General features: G+C 41.8%; 2 protein-coding genes across 3 annotated transcripts; one reads left to right on the top strand and one right to left on the bottom strand.

Moving 5' to 3' along the window:
• Nucleotides 1-26: 26 nt before the first annotated feature.
• LOC125223426 (ATP-dependent zinc metalloprotease FTSH 10, mitochondrial-like) lies at nucleotides 27-5395 on the top strand. Of its 2 annotated transcripts, XM_048126570.1 has the most exons (8): nucleotides 27-243; nucleotides 355-556; nucleotides 628-699; nucleotides 845-981; nucleotides 2908-3399; nucleotides 3527-4294; nucleotides 4399-4626; nucleotides 4713-5395. In XM_048126570.1, the coding sequence occupies exons 1-8, from the start codon at nucleotides 193-195 to the stop codon at nucleotides 5208-5210; spliced, it is 2448 nt and encodes an 815-aa protein (XP_047982527.1). In that variant the 5' UTR covers nucleotides 27-192; the 3' UTR covers nucleotides 5211-5395. The 2 variants fall into 2 exon arrangements, with proteins under 2 accessions (XP_047982527.1, XP_047982528.1); XM_048126571.1 differs by lacking the exon at nucleotides 2908-3399.
• Nucleotides 5396-14460: 9065 nt separating this feature from the next.
• On the bottom strand, nucleotides 14461-16167 carry LOC125221275. The gene has a single exon (XM_048123397.1). The coding sequence runs from the start codon at nucleotides 16165-16167 to the stop codon at nucleotides 14461-14463; it is 1707 nt and encodes a 568-aa protein (XP_047979354.1).

Below are 16167 nucleotides of genomic sequence, written 5' to 3' on the forward strand. Positions count from 1 at the left end.
ATTTCATATAGTATGAATATCAAAATCCATAAACAGAAAAAGAATGCTTCACCTTTCTAATGTTGTACTGTGAAATGAATCAGAAAAAACCCCACCCATGATATCAAATCACAATTCAAACACAGTTTCATCTCTGGAATTTTCTAACAAATTTTGACAACCAAACCCACGCGAATCCTTGGAAATCGAAGAATGATCTATTCGAGAATCAGAGCTTCGCTAGCTCGCTCCTCCCGTTGCAGGGTACGTGATTGATTTTTCATTTTCATTTCCGTTTCCATTTCCTTTTTTGTTTCTTCACATTTTGCTATGATATTTCCCCCTATTATCTAGCATGATTTTTTTTGTTTGCAGAATGTGTTTAATGGAGCTAGTAATGAGAAGCCCTTCACTTTGAACACAGAGGGTCTGAATGGACAGTTTCTGAGAGGTTATTTAGCTGCTGCTGGAGCTAATAAACTACCCATTTTTAGGGCTTCTTTGTCAGATTTCAAATACATCACTGGAAATCCGAGAATTTATCGATTTTTCTGTAGCAAACCGCCCAAGAAGAAGAGTAAGCGACACAGTTTTTTTCTCAAATGACGCTGTAGTTCGAGCTCATTTGTTCCCTTCATGTTTTCGCAGATTACGAGAATTTTTATCCCAATGGCAAGAAGGAGATTCCGAAGAAGAGTGAGCAGAAGTCAGGGTCCAAAGGTTCGTTTAAGTAGTCAGTAATTCAAAATAATGGAAGAAATTTTTTGACATAATAGGTTCGACATTTGTCCTGTGTCAACTAAAGTATTGCTGTACATGTTTCTTTATTGGGTTCTCTGATTAAACTCATTCTTCTTTGAGGAAGGGAATAAATCTGGGGATGATGGCAACACTAAGCTTAAGTTCGATCCAGCAGACTTAAGTACGGAAAATATGATCATTATTTCAATGGTGATTTCGTTGACATTGGCAATATTAGCTAAGCCGAGTGAAGGGATACAGGTATACAATCAGCTTATTTGCTTGTTAATGCAATTTTACTTGTTCTTATGAAATTGAGAATAGCAAGACCAGTTTTGAAACTGGTATTTAAGTTTCAACATTTTGATTCTTCAAAGAGGCACATTCATATGCATCCACCCTAATTAAATCATAATTTTGGAAATAATAAATCTTAATTAGATCCTTATTAGCCCTTATTTCACACCTACTTAATAAATTAATTATAATCACTAATCCGGTGGTACGCATGGGTGCATGCAAGTTTAGCGTTCTTCAGATAGGTTGTCCGTCCTTATCAGTATGCCACCCCTGGATACGATATTTGAAATTCTATAAATCCGATGCTAATTATGATTACACTTATGATCATATTAAAATAAATTTAAAATTATTTTTTTTAGTTACCCCTCAACAATATCTAAATACAATTATTGTACCATATGCTTTATTTGAGCCAATGTTTTTTTTACTATGTACTAATAGCAATATACATAAGTGAAAAGAAGAACAATCTCTGTTGAATGCTTTTTTTGGCTATCATCCATTTGTGCTTTCTCTAAAAAATCAAATTAAGTTCCCTAGAAATATGTGTCTGTTCTCTATGTTTCACATTAGATCTTGATTGCTTAAGTGCAATAGGATTGGTTTGGTTTGGTTTTGAGTGTCTGGTTGATCAAGTTCTGAATCTTCTGATATCATAATTCTCGAACATCATGCAAATTGTTGATCTTTCTGGCAGAATAGAATGATGTTACTTTTCCTCTTTTCATTGACAATTTCTAGACAACTTGTTTGGAGGAAGAGTTTCTTGATCTTATGAAGTCCTATTATTCTCAATGCTAATGTACTGCATATTATCTAATGTTATCATGTTATACTAAACAATAATTACTCTAACCTACCTAATGTAGGTTTTGTTAGACATGTTTAAGAGTTTTTGTGTACAATTTTAAAGATTTTTTTCAACGTTTTTATCCCCTTCATTAGATCTTGATTACTTAAGTGCAATAGGATTGGTTTGGTTTGGTTTTGAGTGTCTGGTTGATCAAGTTCTGAATCTTCTGATATCATAATTCCTGAATATCATGCAAATTGTTTATCTTTCAGGCAGAATAGAATCGTGTTACTTTTGTTTTTACTTTAGCTCTTTTCATTGACAATTTCCAGACAACTTGTTTGGAGGAAGAGTTTCTTGATCTTATGAAGTCCTATTATTCTCAATGCTAATGTACTGCGTATTATCTAATGTTATCATGTTATACTAAACAAGAATTACTCTTTAAGCTACCTAATGTAGGTTTTGTTAGACATGTTTCAGAGTTTTTTTTGTACAATTTTTAATATTTTTTCAACGTTTTTATCCCCTTCATTTGGCGGGTTACTCTAGTTTTTAAGGTGGACCCTTGAAAAATCTTGGTAGATATTCTTTCTTGGTTCTTCCCCTCCTCCAAGTGCAAGTTGTTAGTTGTTTTCACTATAGGCAAAAACTTTGCCTGGTAGGAGTACTATTGTTCATAAATTTCTTAAGTCCTTACTATCACCCAAGTTTAACATAAATTGCATTAAGAAGGAAAAGTTCTGATTGACAATATTTGCATCTATATTTATCAATTTCTCACAGAATTCATATAACACAGGGACTCGTGCCAAAAAATCTTTTTACCATATCTCCAATTACTCTGCTTTTAGGTGAATTGACAAAATATATTTCTTCAACGATACATGTTTCCTAATTATGTTCCTCAACCAGTCTAGTACTTTTGGTTGCAGTCTGTCATGCAAATTTAGGTGACCTACTTTTAGGGGTTGTATCATAAAAGTTAGTATTTTCTTTTCTTATTTTTTTGTCTTTTTGGTTCAATGATGTGGGATTTTGCCAGTATCTTAATGGATTAACTTATCATTCATTGGATTATCAACTTGCAGATTAGTTTTCAAGAGTTCAAAAATAAGCTTCTTGAACCAGGTTTGGTCGATCATATTGTTATTGCAAATAAATCTGTCGCCAAAGTTTGTGTAAGAAGCTCAACGCAGAATCATACCATTCATGATTCAACTGAAGGATCTGAGGGTAGTACTCCGATTAGGACCTCACCTCCAATAGCAAAACCAAGTAACTATAAGTACCGCTTCAACATTGGAAGTGTTGAAACATTTGAAGAAAAATTGGACGAAGCCCAAGAAGCATTGGGCATAGATCCACATGATTATGTACCCGTGACTTATGTTTCTGAAGAGGACCACTTTCTAGACTTGTTAATGTCCCCGACCATCACATTTTTGGTTTTGGTAATACTTTCTTTGAGACGAAAAATGCAAGGTGGATTCGGAGTAGGTGGTGGCGGAAAGGGTGGTCGGGGAATATTTAACATTGGAAAAGCTCACTTTACAAAGATGGATAAGAATGCAAAAAATAAGGTTTGACCTTAAGTTTTGTTGATAAGAATGGTCTGCTTGCTTTTCATTTGCTATCCCATTTTCATTTCAAAAAGCCAGTAAACACTATGGTTCTGAGTCTTTTAACTTTCTCTTTTCTGTATTCCAGATATTCTTCAAGGATGTTGCGGGTTGTGATGAAGCAAAGCAAGAGATTATGGAGTTTGTTCACTTCCTAAAGAACCCAAAGAAGTACGAGGAACTGGGGGCTAAAATCCCTAAAGGAGCTCTATTGGTTGGACCTCCCGGGACAGGTAAAACACTCCTAGCAAAAGCAACAGCTGGTGAATCTGGCGTGCCTTTTCTGTCTATATCTGGTTCTGATTTCATGGAGATGTTTGTGGGAGTTGGGCCCTCGAGGGTTAGAAGTTTGTTCCAGGAGGCAAGACGGTGCGCACCTAGTATCATATTCATAGATGAAATTGATGCAATTGGTAGGGCAAGGGGACGTGGGAGGTCTTCTGGTTCCCATAGTGAGCGTGAAAACACTCTTAACCAGTTACTTGTGGAAATGGATGGATTTTCAACAACATCTGGAGTCGTTGTTCTTGCTGGCACTAATAGACCAGATATCTTAGACAATGCCTTGTTGAGGCCTGGTCGGTTTGATCGCCAAATTAGCATAGACAAACCTGATGTCAAGGGCCGGGAGAAAATATTCCAGATCTATCTGAAGAAGATTAAACTTGATAATGATCCCGCTTTCTTCTCTAAGAGACTAGCTACCCTCACTCCTGGATTCGCAGGTGCAGATATTGCTAATGTTTGCAATGAAGCTGCTCTAATTGCTGCTAGATCTGATGAACCAAAGGTGAAAATGGAACACTTTGATTCAGCCATAGACAGAATAGTTGGTGGTCTTGAGAAGAAAAACATGGTAAGTTGGAAATTGCTGATATCGACTTGATGTTTTCGTCCTGTTCCATGATAATAGAAAATAGGACGATCATAACTTACATGCCTTTTCTGTTCCTTGAACAGGTCGTAAGTAAAATTGAACGGCGGACTGTGGCCTACCATGAATCAGGTCACGCTGTGGTTGGCTGGTTTCTAGAACATGCAGAACCTCTGTTGAAAGTAACAATTATTCCTCGTGGCGTTGCTGCACTTGGCTTTGCACAATATATACCTAACGAGAATCTTCTGGCGACGGAAGAGCAGCTTTTTGATCTAACTTGCATGGCTCTTGGTGGACGTGCGGCAGAACAGGTTAGCCACTTGTATGCTCGGGAGATTTGTTATTCTATGTTACTGTAAGTTTATCTAAGGTGCAACTGTTCCTCGTCTGGCGGTAGGTGCTGCTGGGGAAAATATCGACGGGAGCACAGAATGATTTGGAGAGAGTGACGAAGATGACTTATGATCAAGTGGCAGTGTATGGTTTCAGCAAGAAAGTTGGTCTTCTCTCTTTCCCTAATAGAGGTGATGGATTTGGGATGACCAAACCATATAGCAGCAAAACAGCTAATCTCATAGACACTGAAGTCCGGGAAATGGTTGCAAAGGCATACAACCGAACGCTTCAATTGATCGAGGAACATAAGGAGCAGGTTGCCAAGGTTGCCGAGCTATTGCTTGAGAAGGAGACTCTTCACCAGGATGACATGGTGTGTGTGCTCGGTGAGAGGCCCTTCCAACCAGCTGAGAGGTCAAACCACGACAGGTACGAGGATGGGGTCCTAGCCGAAGATGGGAAGAGGGAGGAGCAGTGTACGGAAGGAGGCGACGGGAAGAAGGAGCCGAGTACAGGAGGAGGCCACGGTGGAGCTGCGCCTGAGGCTGTCCCGAGGTAGTATTTTGATGATCACAAATAGGTAGGTAGAATGGAAATAATAGGAATACAATGGACGTAGGAAAGGATTGGTTATAGGAGAAAGAATTGTTGGTCTCTTTGCTTAAAAAATTCATGAACTGATTCTTTCAAGTTTTATGGTCGGTAGCTATAAATAAAATGCAGCCATTTATTTTGCGCGACTAAGTTCTCATTTTATAGTTTTAACATTTATTAGTTAAAATACAAATATTGATGAGCGTGGTGTGGATGTGTTAGAGCTGTTAGATAAAAACATAAATAAACTTTAGGCATAAAATTAATTTCCGATCTAAAATAATAAAATATTGACAAAAAATTGAATATATAAATTAACCGCTTATGATCTAGTCAACCGACTTATTAGTACGCTATTCTAGCATGTTAGCATCAAAGTGTTAATGGATTGCAAAATCAAAACAAATAAAGTAATTTAGTATACTACAATTTATAAACAGATTTTAAAGTGAGTATGAAAAATCAAAATTGACGAAAGATTGAGAATTTAGAGGCATATACTCATACATTTTAAGTGAAAATATAATTTTAAAGTTTAAATTGTCCAATAATTTAACCTACCAAACACTTTTAGTTTTAACATATACTATACTATTTAATCTTAGAGTGAACTATAAAATAAGAATCTGGATGATGCACTTCGAACATCTCAGATGTCTTAGTTCAAAAAGTATCTCTAGAGGGATCTAAATTTAGGGGTCACATTTCAAATGTATTTTTTTTTACTATTTCCAATCATTTTTTGCTCTGTTTTACATTTATATCACTTGAAAGCATTTCAATTTTTTCATTGAACCACAAGTGCTTAAGACATTTTTTTTAAACACCAGACGATGGAGGGTTCGTGGGTCCCTCATCCCTATATATTAGAAATCGGGTTGATATAGTGCTTGGCCACGTCCAAAAGTGACATGCCTGGAAGAGCTAACAATACAAGGACAGCGCCCAAAAGAGACGAGCCTGGAAGGGGGGTGAGAGTAGAAAGCGGTCCGAAACCAAGTGGTGGACCACAACCTACTCTCCCAAACAGGTGGGTTGCAGATTTTTCTAGAATTATCTTTCTCACAAACTCCTAGCTCTGGGGACTCCAGCAGACACCGAGGTCACGGAGGCCTCCTTAGCCGGAGTCAATTTGTACACATCGTAGGTTAGGAACAACAAGACGTTCCAACCTTACCATCGCCCGAATGAGGTTGGGGCATGTGGTTTCATCCAATATCTCTTCGCTGGTTGAAGTGATTCCCCGTTTTGCCAATTCTCCAGCCGATTTGTTGCCTTCACGGTGGATGAAAGAGAACCACAGGTTGAGCCCTCTACTCATAGTTCTAATCCTGGCCACTTTGTGTCTAGTGGCCGCCGGTCCCAACTCTCCTCCTTGAAGAAGTGTCACTGTTTGGGCCGAATCCATTTCAATCCAGATGCTGGGATTATGCTGTCGTGCTATGCTGATCCCACGAGCCGCCACTTGTAAGTCCGCATCAAGGTGGGAGAAGGCTCGGAGGGGGAGTGTGAAGGCTGTGATCATTCTTCCGTTAGTACCTCTGATTAGGCCCCCGCCCGCCGCCTGTTCGATGAAGTGATGTAAACTCCTTTGATGTTAAGCTTAACCCAAGGCATCTCCGGTGGTCTCCATTTGATAATGATGGGGCTGGGGGGAACTCGTCTGTCTTCTACTCGCGCTCTCCGAAGGGATTTGAGGTTGCATCCTCTCCAGTTTTTGTCCCCAAGGATGCGCTTGGTGATGAGTTTTTGAATATGCATTTGCACCTGCCAAATAACGTTACGCCCTTGGAATTGCGTTGCGTTATGTCTACAGTTGTTTCTCTCGGACCACAAAAACCGGGTGATGAGGCATGGCATGATCCGCGAGAGGTGTGTCTTTGCCGTTTGCCGCATTCTCTTGCCCCACTTTTCGAGTCTAGATGGAATAGAGTCAGTTTGTCGGAGCGGGTATCCATGTCCCTCGAACCAGGTGTCAAAGTTTTTCCAGACTTCCGATGCCCCTTCACCAAGAATGAACAAGTGGGAGAGTGTCTCGCAATCCGGATTATCCTTGCAACAGCAACACTTTGACGCAAGAGAGATCTTCCTCCATTGAAGCTTAGCATCAACCGGAATGCGATTAGAGAGCAGCCTCCAAACAAAGATGGACATGGAATTTGTGAGGCCCTTATGCCAAATATCCTTCAGCCCAGGAATTTTCGGCCCCCTTGAGCGGTGGAGCTCCCATGCCGAGGCTAATGTGAAGTTTCCTTGTTGTGATAAGCACCATCTTGGTTGGTCTTTTTCCCCCTGAAGAATGGGGTTGTTTAGGATTTGTTCTATAATTCTCTGAGGCATCCCTGATAGGTGTTGAAGGAGGTGGAGTTTGGCCGGGCACCAGTTTCCGTTCGACCAAAAGTCCGAGACCTGGGTTAGGGGAGATCCCCTGTTATCAAGGCTTACTTCCCGAAGGGATGAATCCTCGAGCCATATATCATCCCAGATAAGGCATGACCCGTCTCCTAAAACCCATCGCACAAACGGGTGCGCTTGGGGCCAAGCTCATGCCAGCCGTCTCCACGTCGGGCTACAATTACTCGGGAGGCGAGGGGAGAGAGGTGACTCTTTAGAGCAATATTTCCGGAGCATGTATTCAGCCCAAAGGGAGTTTCTTTGCCTGAGTCTCCACCACAACTTTGCGCTGAAGGCTCGAAGTAACTCCTTGAGGCTCCGAACCCCGAGGCCGCCTTCTGCCGTGGGAAGGCAGATTTGTTTCCAACTGATCTGATGGGTCTTTTTCTGGTCAGCCGTGGAATCCCAGAAGAACCTTGCGAGCATTTGTTCAAGCTGTTTAATAATCCCTTTCGTTGGTTCAATTGATTGAAAGATGTGCAGTGGTGTAGCCTCGAGCGTGCTTTTGATCAGGGTAAGGCGACCCCCAAAGGAGAGGTGTCGATGACCCCATCCGTTGATTCTTTTTGCCACCTTCTCACGTAGAAAGAGGAACATTTCCGTCCGCTTTATACCTCGGTAGATGGGGACTCCAAGATAGAAGAAAGGAAACGAGCCTCTGGAGAAGCCCCCGACTTCTTTTATTCCCGCTGCCCAGCCAGCATGTCCAGGGGCGATGAAGAAGTTACTCTTTTGGAGGTTGATTTGTTGGCCCGAAACCGCCATGTACTCATCAAGGCAATTCTTCAATCGCCGAATAGAGGCGTCCGCTGCCTGGGTGAAGATAAGAATGTCATCGGCATATGCAAGGTGGCTAACCTCCGGGCTCGGACGTGTGGATTTGAAGGCCATGTCCTTGCTTCCTAGAATAAGCTTGTCGAGGGATCTGGAGAGATAGTCGGTTGCAATAACAAAGAGTGCCGGTGAAATGGGGTCTCCTTGTCTTAATCCCCTTGAAGATTTAAAGAAGCCGGAAGGAGTCCCATTAATCAATATCGAGAACCAACACGATCCTATGCAGCGGCTGATCAAGCTGATCCAGCCGATCGAGAACCCCATTTGCTCGAGGATCTTGAGGAGAAATGGCCATTGCACTCTATCATAGGCCTTGGCCATATCAAGTTTGAGTGCTAGATTTGGAGTGGGGCTGCATCGGGGGAGTTCGTGGAACATTTCTTGAGCCAAGAGAACATTGTCACTGAGTAGTCTGCGTTTCACAAAACCGCTTTGATTAGGAGCAATGACCAGTGGTAGGAGGGGGGAGAGTCTAACCATAAGAATCTTGGTGATGATCTTATTCATGACGTTGCAAAGGCTAATCGGTCTAAAATCTGTCCAAGCCTCCGGGCTTGCCTTCTTGGGAATGAGCACAATGGTTGTTGCCGTAATGCTTCTAGGTAAGAAGGATCCGTTGAAGAACTAGGTGATTTCCTCGATCACATCATGGCCAACAATATCCCAACATTTGTGATAGAAGGCCGCCGAGAAGCCATCTGGGCCTGGGGTGCTATCAGCCGAGATACTAAACACGGCTTCCCTAACTTCTGCCGGGCTTGGCGGGGAGGTGAGGGCGTCTTGGTCAACCTCCTCCGGGAGCCTCTTGATGAGGTTTGAGTATGGCTCAGTGAGAGGTGAGTCCGGAGGGGCGAGGAGATCTTGAAAGTAGGCGACTGCCGAGGTGCGGATCTCCTCAGCTGCCGTGATGGTTCTATCTCCACAGTTAATAGCATGAATCTGAGCTTTGACTCTCTTTTGTTTCACCCAACTTTGAAAGAATTTTGTGTTCCTATCACCTTCTGCAATCCATCGGATCGCCGCCTTCTGTTTCCAGAAATCTTCCTCCATTTTAAGAAGGAGAATGTATTCCGCAATTAGTCTGTTAGTTTGGGCCCTGTTGTGGCTTGATGGGTCATTGATAAGGCTCGTTTCATGCATTGGTTTAGGGTTAAAATTCTGTGCATTTGGGGCGTTAATGTGCGTTTATGAGTTCAGGTGCATAGTAAATCTAAGCTGGACCTAGGAGTTGCTGTTACACGACCTGGCAGATGCAAAAGAGATGGAATTGAAGTAAAAATCAGAAGTCGTCGTTCGGACCTGGGAGAATCAAAAGTTGGCGACAGGAGCAGAATGGAGCATGAGCAGATCATTTTAAAAGTCTTACTCAAGGGCAAGAGCGTCAAATCACCAGAGGGATACCCTAGGGATCAGAGCCTCACATATATAAAGAGCTCAACCTTGAAGAACAAGACAACCACTTATACACTTTCTTAGCTCTAGCTTTCGTTCCATGCTTTAGTTCCACACTTCAAATTTCTCATTTCGTCTGCTGCGCACTTGGAGATGGAGGATCTGGCCATCGTGGTTCTCATTATTGCTATTTTGCTGCTGTGTAACACCGTCTTGTGAAGGCGAAGAAACAATCTTTACTTGCTTTCGTTTAGTACTTGTTGGTTTTAAATTCGCAACTCTAGTTTCTGACTTTGATCCACTGAATTTGAACCTATTTATCTTTATTATGGAAGTTCATGTTGGTTTTGTTGGATATCGCTGAGTTGATGTTTATTTCTCGCTTTTTACTTTTGTTCTTTGTTTATTGTTGGATGTTTGGAGCTGTGAGATCTGTTGGTTTGTTGATGGAAGTTGGGGATTTGCGTATGGAGATGTCTGGATTTGTTGAATCGTGGTGTATTTGAGTTGAAGTTTCGTGTATCTGGTGTTTGCTGTTTACGTTGTGCATGATTATGGCTATTTACTTTCTGTCTTTGCATCCTTTAGGTCCAGTAGTATAGATCTGTTAGTTAGGCTTTAATTTCTCGTTTTAAGTTTAGATCTAAAGTTTGCTCTGTTTTTATGGTGTTTAATACTTTGTTTTATCTGCTATTCTTGTTTGATTCCCGAAGAAGATGAATTTGTTGGTAGTTAGAACCAGATCCGCTTTTGTCAGTACTTTCTCGCACATGTACTTTGCTTTTTCGCATGTCCCTAGACACTCGTCAGATAATCTGCTTTGTCTTTTTTACTTTTCTGCATGCTTTTCCAGACCCTGGTAGTTTAAGGAAACTTGTCTCTACTTTTCGCTTTATGCTTGTCTGTCCAAATTAGGAAAGTCTGTCTAGTTAAGTTTACTCCAGTTGTTTTAGAACTTTAAAATATCTCAGTTTCTCTAAGTCATGTATGTTCCGTACGTCTTCATTTCTTAGACACAGTAGGTAGAGTAAAGTTTTTCCTGTCTCTCAGAACCAGTAGTTTTAAGTTCTCGACCCACAAAATTGTGTGGCAGCAGCCACCCCCCCTTTTCCCAAAACATCCTCAAATGCAGTTTCATAACACCTTCGTCCTCGTGGGATCGATCCTTTACTTCCCTGTGCTAGTTGTAGTATAGTGGGTTGAGGTTTTTGAAGGAATAGAGTGCATCCAACGACCCCTTTCTGATAGTTTCATGATCTTCTAGCCTCTGAAGTCTAGTCGAATCATCTGGACCTGTTAGATCGAGACACATATCACACAGCGCAAAACTGCACGCATCACTCTATAGTCCTATCAGTCATCTTCATACTTCGCTTGGGCCTCTGCAATGTTCCCTTCCGCCAGTTGGAGGTTGGAGAAAAGGTTTCCACATGTATCTTTATTCCCTCTCTAGAATTCCCTCTCTAGAGCTCTTCCCCAAGGCAGCCCCTCCGACCAAGGTCTTCCGGTGAAGTCGCTGCTTTCCACCCTTCCCCTCCCCTCTCCCTTCCCACCTCTTCTTGTTGAGACCGAAAGGCTTCGGTGTGATCATTTGAAATATGCAAGACAAGTTTAGCCTTAATAGCTATATTCTTTTATATATATATATTTCTGATATCCTATAATAATATACAAGGGCTCCTTTTATAATGTTCCAGGAGTCACATATGAAATGACACGACTCTTAACATAGACACCTATTGAAATGAAAAGGCATCTCTTCATGAAAGGACACCTCCCTTGACTAAGACACTATTAACATGAATAGATATGACTGTTCATTACGTAAGCTTCCGTGGAGGCCTTCTCTCTCTTGTGCTCCTACGGATTAGTACAGACTCATCATCATCCCCTCCTTCAAGAACCAACTTGCCCTCAAGTTGGAGTTGTGGAAATCGACTCCGAACTTCGTCAACGATCTCCCACGTAGCATCATCTACATTCAAATGTTTCCATTTGATTAACACTTGTGCTTGAGGCTTACCTTTGACCAAAACCAAGCGTGTAGCTAACACTTCCTCTGGTTCAATCACCGGAAACCCTGTTTCTGTCAATGGCGGCAAAGGAACAGATTCTACTTTATCTCCGATACGCCTTCGCAACAAAGAAACATGGAATACCGGATGTACACGACTTGTTGGTGGTAGATCCAACTCGTATGCGACTGACCCTATCCACCTTAATACCTGAAATGGCCTGTAGAATTTACTTGCAAGCTTCTGATGTGTGCGTCTAAAAGCTGTCTGTTGTCGATAAGGACGTAGTTTTAGGTAGACCCAATCACCTACAACAAACTCTTCCGCCCTCCTCCCCTTATCAGCTTGAGCTTTTTGTTGTTGTCGTGCCAACTCCAAGTTAGCTTTTAATTCACTTAACACTTCATCACGAGAACGTAGTGCGACATCAACTTCTTGTACGAGGGATGATCCTATCTCATAAGGCACCACTATGGGAGGTGCACGACCATAGACTGCTTCAAATGGTGTCATTTTAATGGCTCTGTGATAAGTAGTATTATACCAGAACTCTGCCCAAGACAAATAATTTTCCCATAATCTTGGCCGATCTGCAATGAAACATCGAAGATATTGCTCCAAACTCTTATTGGTCACTTCCGTTTGCCCGTCAGTTTCTGGGTGATAAGCGCTACTCATGCGTAACTTGGTCCCCATTTGGCGGAATAGTTCTTGCCAAAATAGACTCATGAATACTTTATCTCGATCAGAGACGATAGACTGGGGGACACCATGTAGCCTCACTATATTTCTAACGAATGTTCCAGCCACACTTTTTGCAGTATAAGGACGTGAGATAGCTATGAAATGACTGTATTTCGACAATCGATCGACAACCACCATTACTACATCTTTTCCGGAGGACTTTGGTAGTCCTTCTACAAAATCCATCGAGATATCTGACCATATAGTCTTAGGGACATCAAGCGGCTCTAATAAGCCTCCCGGCTTGCGAGTGTCGGCCTTGTTGCGTTGATAAACGTCACATTGTTGTACATACTTTAGTACTGCTGCCTTCAAACCTTTCCAACAAAAATTTCGTGCAATTCGGCTGTAAGTGCGCAGGATTCCCGAGTGACCCCCAATGGTAGAATCATGGAACTCACTGATGATAGCTCGTCGGAGTTCATCATTTGTTGGCACCACCACCTTACCATCCTTCAATAGGAATCCTTGGTTGATTGTGTAGCGAGAATCAGTCTTACCTTCTCCTTTTTCCACATCATCAATCAATTTACTTACTTCATCATCCAAGGTAGAGTTTCTTCGTATTTCCTTCCATAAATTAGATTGTGGAACGGATATGGCATTCAGCTCAACTAAGTTTTCGCGCCGTGATAAGCTATCCGCAACACTATTCTCTCGTCCTGGTCGATAGACTATGTCATAGTCAAAACCGAGGAGCTTGACGAGCAACCTTTGTTGCTCAGGAGTGGAGATTCTTTGTTCCAAGAGGTATTTCAAACTTCGTTGATCTGTGATGATCCTGAATCGCCTCCCTAGAAGATATGGACGCCAAATTCGAATAGCCTCTAAGATATCTATCATTTCCTTCTCGTACATTAACCGCATCCTCAACTTTTCATTCAATCCCTTACTCAACTAAGCGAGTGGCCTTTTTCCTTGCATTAAGACAGCTCCTACTCCATAACCGCAAGCATCAGTTTCAATGATAAAATCTTCTTCAAAGTTGGGTAATGCTAGTATCGGAGCGGTGGTCATGGCCTTTTTCAATACTTCAAATGCTTCACCCACAGCCTTATCCCAAAAGAATGTCCCCTTCTTAAGCAATTGTGTAAGAGGTCGTGCTATGCTTCCATAGTTACGGATGAACCGGCGATAGTACCCAGTCAACCCAAGAAATCCACGAAGACTAGTGACTGTTTTAGGCAATGGCCATGATGTCATAGCTTTTATCTTCCGGTCATCAACTCGAATTCCCTGCTCAGATATATAATGGCCCAAATATTCTAGCTCACGTCGACCGAACTCGCATTTTGATGGTTTTAAATGAAAATTGTGCTCACGGAGGATTTGGAATACATTATCCAAGTGTTGTAGATGATCCTCCCAACTTTTACTATAAATTAGTATATCATCAAAAAAACACTAGAACGAACTTTCGAAGGTACTTACGAAATATTTCATTCATTGCCGATTGGAAGGTTGATGGCGCATTACACAACCCAAAAGGCATGACCACAAACTCATAATGACCATTATGTACACGAAATGCCGTTTTCGAAATATCTCTGGTATCCATCCTGATTTGGTGATACCCTGCCCTCAAGTCCATTTTACTAAAAACTTTGCACCGTTGAGTTCGTCAAGCATATCTTCCACAGTGGGTATGGAGAAACGATCTTTCATAGTGACTTCGTTGAGAGCCCGATAATCCACACAAAAATGCCATGATCCATCTTTTTTCTTTACTAGCAACACCGGCGATGAGAATGGACTAATACTTGGTCGAATTAATCCACTTTTCAACATTTCCTTCACTTGTCTTTCGATTTCATCTTTTTGATAGTGCGCATACCTTTAGGGCGCTACGTTAACCACAGTATTTTCATCCTTAAAGGTGATTCTGTGATCGTAGGTTCTGGGTAGGGGTAGCCCCTTTGGCTCGCTCATCACGTCATCAAACTGGTTCAATATTCTTTGTATGTCCGTGTGTACCTCCTCTAAGGCGGACTCTGTCTCTGTCTCCGAAGATTTCATAAGCACAAACACTGATGTCTCATTACTCGGCTCTTTGGTTAATTCATCCCACTCAATGGACTTGGCCTTTGGCGAAGGAGAAAATCCTCTAAGGATGTGCTCACATCCTTCTTGCTCAAAGTTCATTGTCATGGTCCGATAATCCGTCAACACTGGTCCAAGACTTTCCAACCAAGGTAATCCCAACACTACGTTGAGGTTACATACATTTAACCCATATAGTGTAGTTTGGAAAGTAATACCTTGAATCGTTATATTCACGCCTTCGAATCGGAGACTACATGGCATCTTGTCTCCATTGGAAACTCGAACATATATTGGAGGAATATGAACCACACTTAGTCGAAGATCTTCTGCACGTTGCGGGTGAATAAAATTCAGGCTTGACCCACTGTCGACTAGCAACTGAATTGTTTCATTCTTGATGCTGCCAATCATTCTCATTGACTTCCCTCTACTTTCACCCACGAGTGCATTCAATGAGATTGTAGGTTCTCCATTCTCGACCTCCTCGTCATATATTGGGCTTGAGTCTTCTTCTTCGTTTCCACTTTCAATAAGGAAAGCTTGTGCAAGTCTGCACTTGTGGCCTCGTGAAAAAGGCTCATCACAATTGAAGCACTCATTTTTTTCTCGTTTTGCTTGCATCTCTGCCCACGTTAATCGCTTTGTTGGGACTGAATTTGCTATATTTGAGGATCGGCTTGATGAACTCATATGAGCTGCTGGTGTAGAGTTTGTCATTCTCTGTTGAGTTTTGACATGCAAGCCTCCTGTTCGTCGAGTCTTAGCTTGCTCGTCAGCATGCCTAGCTAATCCGATAGCTTGTTCTAACGTTTGGGGTCGAAAGAACCGTATTTCTTTAGCAAGGTCGTCTTGGACTCCAGCCATAAAGGCCCCTAGTAGCACCTTGTCCTTCCAATGTGGTACACAATTAACCAATCGCTCAAATTCAATGAGATAAGAACGAAAACTACCGGTTTGTTTGAGCCTAACAATGGCTTCATCAGCTTCTTCAAGTTCTGCTGTACTGAATCTTTGTAGCAAGCCTTTCTCGAACATTGACCAGGTAATTCGAGTGTGGCGTGCACTGAACCATTGCCACCACTGATTCGCCTCACCGTCGAGATGATAAGAGGCCCACTGAACCCATTTCTTTGGAGGAGTATCTTGGGCACGGTAGTATTGACGCGCTCTATTTAACCACACACGCGGGTCATCAGTGCCATTGAACTTGGAGAAGTCCATGCGAATAGGATTCTTCCAATGTTGATCGGTGTGTTTACTGCTTTTTGAACTTTCATCAGATTCAGAATTTTCATCCTCCCATTCGTCTTCTTCTTCATAATCCTCTCCTAAAGATGAAAACGGGTTTCGATAGTCTGCCTTTGTTTCTTTCTTCCTTTCTTTTTTTCTTTTCAAAATTGTCCGCATTTCTTCCATTCCCTCGAACATTGTTTGAACCATCTCTCGTAATTCTGTCATGGATGCTTCAAGTGATTCAAATCTAGCTCGCGTTGTTGCCAT

The sequence above is a fragment of the Salvia hispanica genome, chromosome 4 (assembly GCF_023119035.1).
Source record: "Salvia hispanica cultivar TCC Black 2014 chromosome 4, UniMelb_Shisp_WGS_1.0, whole genome shotgun sequence".
Classification (NCBI taxonomy): Eukaryota; Viridiplantae; Streptophyta; class Magnoliopsida; order Lamiales; family Lamiaceae; genus Salvia; species Salvia hispanica.